The sequence below is a fragment of the Hemitrygon akajei genome, chromosome 8 (assembly GCF_048418815.1).
Source record: "Hemitrygon akajei chromosome 8, sHemAka1.3, whole genome shotgun sequence".
Classification (NCBI taxonomy): domain Eukaryota; kingdom Metazoa; phylum Chordata; class Chondrichthyes; order Myliobatiformes; family Dasyatidae; genus Hemitrygon; species Hemitrygon akajei.
In genome coordinates, this window is record NC_133131.1 from 120,012,807 (window position 1) to 120,023,845 (window position 11,039).

At 38.6% G+C, this 11,039-nt stretch overlaps 1 protein-coding gene across 2 annotated transcripts in view; it reads left to right on the forward strand.

The window, feature by feature from the left end:
* Nucleotides 1-8,491, forward strand: part of LOC140732198 (CKLF-like MARVEL transmembrane domain-containing protein 6) — a 67,170-nt gene extending 58,679 nt beyond the window's left edge. For both annotated transcript variants that reach the window (XM_073054471.1, XM_073054472.1), the window contains exons 4-5: nucleotides 2,201-2,299; nucleotides 4,109-8,491. In XM_073054471.1, coding sequence (XP_072910572.1) covers nucleotides 2,201-2,299; nucleotides 4,109-4,282 — 273 coding nt within the window. In that variant the 3' untranslated portion in view covers nucleotides 4,283-8,491. The remainder of the gene's footprint in view (nucleotides 1-2,200; nucleotides 2,300-4,108) is intronic.
* The last annotated feature ends 2,548 nt before the right edge of the window (nucleotides 8,492-11,039 follow it).

Consider the following 11,039-nt stretch of genomic DNA (forward strand, 5'->3'; position numbering starts at 1 on the left):
AGTCCCTCTAACTTCTCCGCATGAAAATGCTCTCTAATCCAGGCAACATCCCTGTCAAGTTCATCTGCATTCTCTCAAGTCTTACACCCTTCCTAAATAATGTGTGATCAGAACTGCATTCAATATCCCAAATACAACCTAACTAAAGAATTTTATACAGCTGCAACTTAACTTTCTGCCTTTTATACTAAACACCCCAACCAATGTAGACCAGTGCATATTGCCACCTTTTTGACCTGATTTGCCACTTACAGTGAGTTATGGACTTGCACCCAAGTTCCCTCAGCATTTCATGCTCCTAAAGGTCCTGCCATTTACTTGTGCATTTATCCACCTAAAATGTAGTAACTTACATATTTGGATTAAACTTCAAATTCTATCTGTCATTTCTCTACCCATATTTCCAGCTGGTCTACATCTTGCTGAATCTTTTGACTACCTTTCTCACCATCAACAACTCCAATGTTTGTCATCTTTGGACTTGCTTGGAATATGATGTGGGAAAGTGCACTTTTGTGGAAGGAATAAAGGCACGGACTATTTTTTAAGTGGGAAGAAAATTCAGAAGTCAGAGATACAAAAGGACTTAGGAGTCCTTGTGCAGGATTCCCTAAAGAGTAACTTGCAGGTTGGGTTGGTGGTGAGGAAAGCAAATACGATGTTAACATTCACTTTGAGAGGACTAGAATACAAAAGCAAAGATGTCATTCAGAAGCATTATAAGGGATTGGTCAGACCGCACAGAGTATTGTGAGCAGTTTTGGGCCCTTACCTGAGATGAGATGTGATATCATTGGAGAGGGTCCGGAGGATGTTCACGGGAATGATCCTGGGAATGAAAACCTTACATAGAAGGTCGTAAGATATAGGAGCAGAGTTACTGTCGACCATTTGGCCCATCAAGTCTGCTCCACCATTTCATCATGACTGATCCATTTTCCCTCTCAGCCCCCAATCTCCTGCCTTCTCCCCATATCCCTTCATGCCCTGACCAATCAAGAACCTGTTTACTTCTATATTAAATATACCCAATGTCTTGACCTCCAATGCCGTCTGTAACAATAATTCACTGCACTCTAGTTATTCTCTGTTCTAAAAGGTCACCCCTCTATTCTGAGGCTGTGTCCTCTGGTTTTAGGACCCCCCCCCCCCCCCACACCATAGGAAACTCCTCTCCACATACACTCTGTAGAGGCCTTTCAACATTTAATAGGGTTCAATGAGGTCACCCTTCATTCTTCTGAATTCCAGTGAGTTCAGGCCCAGAGCCATCAAACACTCTTCATATGACAAGCCTTTCAATCCTGGAATCATTTTCGTGAACCTCCTTTGAACACTCTCCAATGTCAGCAAGTCCTTTCTTTGGTATGGACCCAAAACTGTTCACCGTTCTCCAAATGAAACCTCTCCAATGCTATATAAAGCCTCAGCATTATGAAGGGCATTTGATACTCACTGGAGTTTTAAAAGAATGAGGGGAGATCTCATTGAAACCCCTACCAAATATTGAGTGGATGTGGCAAGGATGTATCCTCTAGTTGGGGAGTTTACAACCAGAGGGCACAGACTCAGAACAAAGGAATGTCCCTTTAGAACAGAGATGAGGATTTTCTTTGGCAGAGGGTGGTAAATCTGTGGAATTTATTGCTACAGATGACGATGGAGGCATTGGGTCGGATGTTGATAGGTTCCTGATTAGTAACGGCATCAAAGATTACGGGAAGAAGCCAGAAGAATGGGTTTGAAAAGGATAATAAATCAGCTATGATGAAATGGCGGAGCAGACTCGATGGGCCAAGTGGCCTAATGCTGTTCCTATGTCTTGTGGTCTTAATTGACCCACTTTGACTTTTGTCCAAATCATTTACGTATTAAAAACAACAGAACTCCAATCAGAATGATATCTTTCCATCTCTTCCATCTTTTTTTGTGGCTAAGCTAATTTTGAATCCCTTCTACCAAGTCTCCATGGATCCCATGTGCCTTAATCTTCTAGATGAGCCTACCATGAGGGACCTAACTGAAAGCTTTAGTTAAGTCCATACTGCATCCGCTGCCTAACAGTTGTCAGTCATCTTTGTCACCTCAAATAGTCTTGTCTAATTCCTTGATTTTTCTAAAGCTTTTGCACAGCCTCTTTTTGATAAAACACTGACTGATTAAGGAATTGGAATTCACTTGGATATTTTTTCCTCAACAGGACCTTTTTTATACTGCTGTGATAGCAGTGTTTTTCGTGATTGCCTCAATCGTGTTTGCAGCCAAGAATGGAGGATCTAACTTGGAGAAAGCTGCTGTGGTAAGATTTATTTCTTTGCCTTTTTTTAAATCCTCCTTATGCTGTCATGTAGGTAATTGTAATCAAGAAGCAATTCAAGGAGCTTTGGAAGCCCTCTAAGTGATTTAGTTTCTGTATCAGCTCATTGGGTACCAAACTTCCTCCCAGGAGGCTGTTGGTCCAAGACCCACTCCAGATTCTTGAGCACAGAAATCTAGGTACTACTTATCTTTCATACTAATCATTAAAAGATAGTAGTTTATCCCCTCAAATAGTTCTGTCTTAAACAATTGCTAAGTTTTGGTTTGTTGCCTAGCCAAAGCCTTTTTCTTAACTGACCAAATGAGTTGCCTGTTATTTACTATATGCAAGTTGGCTGTACAGTTTCCCGCTGTATGAAAATTATTTCTTGAAGTAAGGCCTATGGACATTGGAGGCTGTGAAAATCACTTAATTTTGATATCTGCCTAGCCAGGAGCAATGGGAAAGGCCGATTTCCCAAATTGCTATCAGCTAGGCTAAGCTTAAGAAACAAATTGTGTTTTGCCCTACAGTTCAGTTTCCTAGGGTAGGGTATGGTCTCGTTCATCATTTGCCATGTCATATGACATGGGCAGTCAGGGTCTTTCCATGACCATGATTATTCTTGGCAAATTTTTCTACAGAAGTGGTTTGCCATTGCTGCCTTATGGGCAATGTCTTCACAAGATGGGTGACCCCAGCCATTAACAGTACTCTTGTGTGCCTGGCGTCAGTGGTCTCATAGCCAGGATTTGTCATAAGTGCAGGCTGTTCATACGACCATCCACCACCTGCTCCCATGGCTTCGTAAAACCCTGATCATGGGGGTAAGCAGGTACTACACATTGCCCAAGAGTGACCTGCAGGCTAGTGGAGGGATGGAGCACCTTACACCTTCTTTGGTAGAGGCATATCTCCACTGTGACCCCCCTCCCCCCCCCCAGAACTTGATCTAGACCTTGTATTTGGCCAAGCTAGCCAAACCAAAAGGTCAACCTTGGATTGTGATTGATGTTTGTCCCTCCTCCGAGCCATCAGGCCAAGTTGCTTGCACTTTTCCTACCTCCACAGGTGTCTCACTGAGCCAGTGGGAAGGTAAGATTTGAGAGTAACACACACAAAATGCTGAAGGCAGAGACTGATGAAGGGTCTTAGTCCAACACATCACTCTTTATTCCTGTGTATGCATGCTGCCTGATCTGCATAGTTCCTCCAGCAGTTTGAGTGTGTTCCTCTGGATTTTCAGCATCTGCAGAATCTCTTGTGTTTGGGTAAGATTTGAGCTACCCATGCCAAAGAGGCTAGCCTCAGTTGAGTCCTGGGTAGTTTTCACTTTTATCATTTTGTGGTGTAGCAATACAAAAACCCATTCAAAAGCTATTTGTTAGATCTGTTTTAAAGAAGAAATGATGTAAACTGTTTGCATTGAACATGCTCAGAAATATAAAGTATCAATATTGTATTGATGCAGTTGGGGGAAATGTTATTAGAAGAGAGAATTTTGAAAATGATTTGAAATTGAATGTTCAAAATCATCAGAAGATGTGAGGAATAGTTTTTTTTTACTCATCAAATGGCAATGATTCTGGAATTCACTTAATCTGATTTCATCAGCATTTAATTTTGCTTTGAAAACAAAGAATTGAATAGATATTTGAGGGAGAGAAAAACATAGCAGTATGTTAAGGAAAGAGCTGAGGAATTGCTTTTGTAGAGAGCTGGCTCTAATGCTTTGAAGATATTTTCCACCTTGTTATTTGTCCAGTTTGTGGCTTCATGGGAACAGCTTTGTTTGTGTTTACTTTTCAGGCATTTGGATTCCTGGCATCTTTTGCCTTCATAGTGGATGCTGTGCTGTATTTGGTAGAAGAGAAATGGAGCGCTAGCAGAAAAGAAACAGGGCCACCTGAGACAACAAGAAGCTCTGAAAATGTCAAAGGAGAGACAGAGCCATTGAATGAGCCTGCAACTATACCTGTCTGAGCTGCAGAGGCAAACCTCGTGTTTTTAAAGAAAAATAAATAATTTACCTGTTTTGTATGCGTGTATTTTAAATGCTTGGACTTGATCCAAAAAAATAAACTGTTCAAAGATCTCTTGTCTTTGGCCTAAATGTCAGGTGTTTCTTTTCCCAGTTGTGAGTCGAACCCATGATACAAATTGCTGATTCTCATTTAAGCATGATTCCTTTATGTATATATTTAATAGGCAGATGGGATAAGATTAATGAACTTGGTGATCTGTGGTCATACAGTGTGTTGGTGTTTCTGGTCTGAACCTTTTCCCTATTAAAAAGAATTTACATTTTGTTCATGGAAATTGGGATTTAAATGATATAATAACTCGCATATTGTGCCTTTTAATTGTTTAAATCAATCTTGTTATATCAAAAATAGTCTTGTTTATAATTGTTTAAAGCAAAATGGCAACAAAAGTACACTAATTTTCACTTTCTTTTCACAATTTAGTCAAGTTGCTTGAACAATGATATTTAAGTACCTGCTTTATCTTGTATTCAGTTGAAGTCTATGAATGGACTTCTGAAATATTTCTGATAATTTATGTGATTCTTAAAGGACTTGCAGCAATATGAAGAACAAAATGTCTGGGACTTTATTATTCCAGTATAGTTTATCTGCTGCATTACCAGTATAAGAATCTTTGTCCTATTAAATATCACCATTGAAGGCTTTTTAATAGTCAAACATCTGTCTCTAATTAGCCAACTAACGCAGTGCTATATCAGTTGAGATTAATCCTGCAAATAGAAAACCTACAGCACAATACAGGCCCTTCAGCCCACAAAGTTGTGCCGATCATGTCCCTACCTTAGAAATTACTAGGCTTACCTATAGCCCTCTGTTTTACTAAGCTCTGTGTATTGGCTATATTAGTATAATTTTGAGAATGCTAGCCAGTCTGATTTTAACATGAAGCTTTTAAATACCATCATTACGTTACAGTGCTGTACAAATACTTCTCCACAGCTGAAAATGCATGGAAAACTTTTTTAAAGAAAAAAAATTATTGGTGGTTGAACACTAGTTTTTATGAAGTCAGTTGAGGCAATTTTAGGTTGTCTTTATTAAAGAACCACCACCTTTAAGAGCATTACAGCTTATTTGTATATGAATTTGTTATTATTATGTCCTCCTGAGCTGATCTGCATAGGATTCAGATTGAACGTGTATCACTCTTCAAATTAAAATATTTACCCATTTATTATTGTAAGCTTTTGGGCAACAGCGTAGCCTGTCACTAACTTACCGGTATATAGAGAACGTAGTTGGTAAAATTAGTAGAACATACTGCTTTTATCAATTTTTAAAATTTGTATGTTTTAAGATGTGCTTAATAGCATCAATTTAGCATGTGTCAGTATGTTCTTCAAGCATCTACTCATTAGAAAATGAGTGATTAATCAGAAATGAAGTTAAATGATGAACACTTTTAGTGCTTTGTTTTAATCGAGATAGACATTTACAAACTACAGAAAAAACATTTATAAACTGATGTGAAAATCAAGTCTTTATGTGTGTTTTTTTTTAAACTAACGCTGTAGACTTGTAAAACTCCGGGCGGTTACTGGTAATAAATGTGGTTCTCCGTATTTCTGATTCTTGCGTGATATCTACCAAAATTTGTTTTTTTCCCTCTATAGCAACCTGTTTTCAGCTGTGCAAGAAGAGTTATTTAACTAGGCATTTTTTTTTTTTTGGATACTTTGCAAAATAAACTTGGTCCTTTTCCGTATTTAAATCTCCACAATAAAGCTCTCTGACTATATAATTACCTTAAAGCTTGCAGAGTAATAAAATGATATTTGTTAAATTTAATTTATTTCTGTTCTGCTCTCTTGATATTGAGTTTAACCATCTATCAACTGCTCAGAGTAGGTTGTAAAGCAATATGAGTGCCTCCTTGGTAAGTGCCTGTCTACCTATCTTTTAAACCAAGGGTAGAATTTTTTTTAAAACTTGCATTTTTACATTGAATGTAAAATAAAAATCTGAAGAAACATGAGTATTCAGTAAGATTAAAAATGTTTAGCATTTTCATGAATATGGCAGCTGCAGATTTCTAGTGGGGGGGGCTTTCTTTTATCTTTAGGAAAGTGCATATTGTAAAATCTGAGAAATATTTGATTAATTTGCAGTGCTGTGGTGCAGCAGTTACTTGAGCTTTATATGAAGTGCTGTGTGTGTAGAGTTTGTGCATTCTCTTTGAACATATGGATTTCCTCTGAGAGCTCCATTCCCTTTCCACATTGCAAAGATGAATTGCCTTGTTTAATTTACAGGCATCAGTAAACTACCCCTTGTAGCTTAATGGCAAATGGAGTTGGTGTGAGAGATGTGATGCAGAGCTATAAGGAAATAAAGAAATGGACAATGAGGCTTGTGGTTTTTTCCCCCTCCAGCAGCTAGCACAGAAAATTGACTTCCTTTCCACTGTAGATGTAAATGTTTCTGCCGTGTCTGTGGCTGAACACTTGTTAGTCATGTTGAGCGATAAGATGTTAATGTTTTAGACCACCACCTTTAATATTCTTGATTTTTGTGCAAGTCTAATTGGACTCTCAATGTTAGTCTAGCTGCCCCATTTGCAAATTGATGCTTGTTAAGTCCCAGGTTGAAGGGACAAATTGTGTCTGTGAATGAGATGTAAAACGCTTTTATCAATTTGTATTAAAAGGATTATTTTATGCTGATGTGAGAAAGATAAACGTGTATTTCTGTCAATGTAAAGAGTGACTAACCATGAGTGTAGATTGTATTGATTTGGAGCATGACCACAATGTCCAACAGTATTGAAATACTGTATAAAGACTACCTGATCTTTAGCGGGACACATTTCTATCTAGTACCAGTGTGTTCTCAAAAAAAGTTTGAATTCAAATAATTTTTTATTCAAGGGCTAGCTGATCGTGCACTCAAACAGACCCTGGAGTCTTTTCTATTTGTTGATTTTCAGCTACCTCCCTGAAACACATAACTTCCCTTCCCTGTGCACCGCTCCCCTAGACTATGACCTCCGTTTGGAAAGGGGTCTTAGGTCAGCTGGGATTTTTTTCCCCTCTGTTGAAGTCCAGTACAAATTGTCTCTGATCTGACTATTCAAACCTTCGATCCAAAAAGTTGGAGAAAAACTGTGACAGCAGGGGAAGTGTAAGACCAATCTGTCTTTGGCTTCAGGGTGAATGCGAGTTAAAACGCTGCTGTGTTGTGGCTAGTTAAAAACAAGATACAGTTATTCCGTGCAGACGGTAAATAAGGTAATGCTGTAACTAATAATTGGACTACTCCATGGCTGTAGTTCTTTTGAATCACTGTTTCTTTCACCTTCAAGTTTGGGTTAAAATTGGTATTGGCACATAACTTTGGGAGCTCAGCAAGTAAATAGGAAAAATAATTTAACTTTAATGGAGAATGATTGACTGCAAGACATGTTTAATTTTAATGCATTTTATATCATTGATTAACTTTAGTGCTTAATTGTAATTGTTTTACCCACCTCTGGACAATTGATGTCGGGATATTGATTACATAATTGGATATTTGGATTGTATGTGAAGAGCTGTTGAGACAGTAATTATCTAAGTAACATTTACTACTAAATTAACTTTTTTGAGGCAATTGTTCTTTACTAAAATTATTTGCTTGTGCATCAAATAAGATATGAATAATATTTCAATAAGGTAGAAAGAAATCTACAGCAGTGAGTCACCTTAATTCTACAAACATTATCCTATTTACTTTGCTATCATTGCAGTGTATTAGCAGATTAACAGATTAATTGATTGATATAGGTTCTACTCCAGTTTATATAAGTGTCAATACATTTAGTTGTTCACTTTATACTAAGACTGCTTAAAATCACACTACTTCAGTATGCTCTTTATAGGACTAAGAAATTTGTAATAGTGAAACCGTGTATCTGGATGTTTATTTCTGCAGTCTCCACTGCCTTTATTGTAAAATATAATTGGCCAGAATGCAAAATGTCTTAACTGAACCCCAAAGCATTGCTTTTTGGTATTGACAGGTGCAAAGTTACTGGGTCCACGTAAATTCCAATGAGTCATATGTGATTTTTTAATAAATTTGTATTTTGACTATAATCATATGTATTTTTATTTCACTCATTTATTTGTACTTCTGTAATTGAAATAAATTAAACTGTGTAAAATTACACTACTTTTTTTGTTATGTCACAAGGCAGGTGGGGATAATTAGATAGCCCGTGCAAAGAGCCAACTCCTTCCTCTCTGAAGTATGTACAGAAATTAAGTGCAGGGAATATAGTCATTTCGTGGAGGATGTTTTGCAAAAGCAACAGGACAGTAGCTTTCATCCGCAAGCAGAACTGCTACTCACTGGGAGTGTTAAGACTGCAGAGTGAAGCAGTCCAGCCTCAGAGGAGGCTGTGTGTGAGGCCGTAAAACCCCATTAGATTCAATGGACAGAAATATAGCAAAGACAGACAGGGCAGAGATTCCAAATGTGACCAAGAGATTTGGTGCCTAAACAGCAGAAAGTAGATAATTCATGAGATGACAAAAACAATTAATAAAATTAACCATGTGATATTAGAGAGCAGCAAATTGAAAGCTGAGGGATAAATATTGAGTGGAGTGAACCCATTATTTCCCTGTACTTCCTTTTGTGTTGTGAAGGGGCCAGTCACTACTGTTCTGGTACCTTTTCCATTTCTCATTGGCAATTTCCTGTGTTTCTGTTGGAGATACAATATTTAACCTTTTTGCGTACACAGGAATAGGCCCTTCAGCCCGATGTGTTTGTACTGATCATGATGCCAATCTAATCCAAGAAAACACATGGTCCATATTCCTCTAGTATACATTTGCAACCTGAGGAAAAAGACTGATATATGCCTCTCAATTTCATACATTTCCAGGTCTCCTCCTCAGCCTTTAACAGTGCAGGTTTGGCAAACCTTACAGCCAGTATTCTCAAATCCAGGCAACATTTGGATGAGCCTCTTGTGCACCTTCTCCAGTGTTTCCACATCTTGCCTGTAATGTGACCAGAACTCCAAATGCGGCCCAACAAAAATTTTATTAAGCTGAAACTAACTTGCTAACTCTATACTGTCCTGACTAATGAAGGGAGATGAGCTCTATGTCACCTTTGCCACCCTATCCACTCGTGTTGCTGCTTTGAGGAAGCTATGGACTTGTACTTGAATATCCTGTCACATCACATCAGTGTTCCTAGGGGTCCTGCCACTTCTAATTGTTCTGTGCCTCAAATTCTCTTCTAGGCAAAATAAAACATGTTTTTATGGTGAGAGATTAAAAGGTGTTTGTATTTTAAAGCTTCACTTTGTACATCCCAATTAGGACAGAAAACAATGTTGGATTTTAATGCACTGGAATTTGAGTGCAAGAACATAGATGTCAATTCTATGTGGCCCTGGTGAGCCTCAATCTGAAATGTTCTGGAATCTGTAACTATTGGTCACTGCTGTTCCTTTGGATTCATCAAGTGTGTGGAGAGGGAGATCCTTCTACACTGGCAACGAGCTTGCTCTCCATATTGTACTACCCTGGTTAGTGTTATCATGTAGACACCGAGGAGGCAATATCCATGTTCAACCCTGACCCAAGGTGGGCCTCAAATTGAGAAAAATAGCATTGCAAAGTGAAAGTCGAGCAAAAGTTCACATTTCTGGAATGGTGCATTGATTGAATGAGGAGAATTTGAGCAGATTGGGTCTATTCTGTACAGTTCAGAGCATGTGATGTGTTGGCAGCGATGAAACTTTTTTTTAACCAGGTGGCTTGGCACAGTCGATGGGAGGCTGATGTTTTCTTGGCTGGAGTGCAAACCATAAAATCAGGCTGGTCATTCAGCAGTGGAAAATCCCTATGGAATTATAGACAGCAGCCCTCTTGATGCCCTTAAAAAAGACAATTACAAATGTCGAATTCATATGAAACTGACACTATCCTGGCATATTCTAATAGTGATTTTATACATTAAAAACGAGACGGATGAGCACAAGATCACAAAAGCTGTACTTCCTTGAGCATTGAAATTTTTGATTGGCTTTCACTTGCCAGGCTGCTCAACCGGACCACTGGTCACTGGGAGCGGCCACTGGTTCAAATCTAGCCAGTTCTTTGCACGCTTTCCATCTGTGCTGGGTTTGAATGTCGAGCTAGCAATTCAGCCAACATAGTAAAACCACAGCAAGGTTGCCACCCAGTGTGCCACATGGTGCAGAGAGGAGAGCGACATAACATTTCACTCATACCATACCAATCTAGAGTGTTTCCAGAATGGGTAGATAGATAGATACTTTATTCATCCCCATGGGGAAATTCAACTTTTTTTCCAATGTCCCATACACTTATTGTAGCAAAACTAATTACATACAATACTTAGTAAAAATATGATATGCATCTAAAATCACCCTCTCAAAAAGCATTAATAATAGCTTTTAAAAAGTTCTTAAGTAGTTTACTTAAATACATGGAGTCCTAACCCCGGCACTTTAACATATCTTACTCCTGGCGGTTGAATTGTAAAGCCGAATGGCATTGGGGAGTATTGATCTCTTCATCCTGTCTGAGGAGCATTGCATCGATCGCAACCTGTTGCTGAAACTGCTTCTCTGTCTCTGGATGGTGCTATGCAGAGGATGTTCAGGGTTTTCCATAATTGACCGTAGCCTACTCAGCGCCCTTCGCTCTGCTACCGATGTTATACTCTCC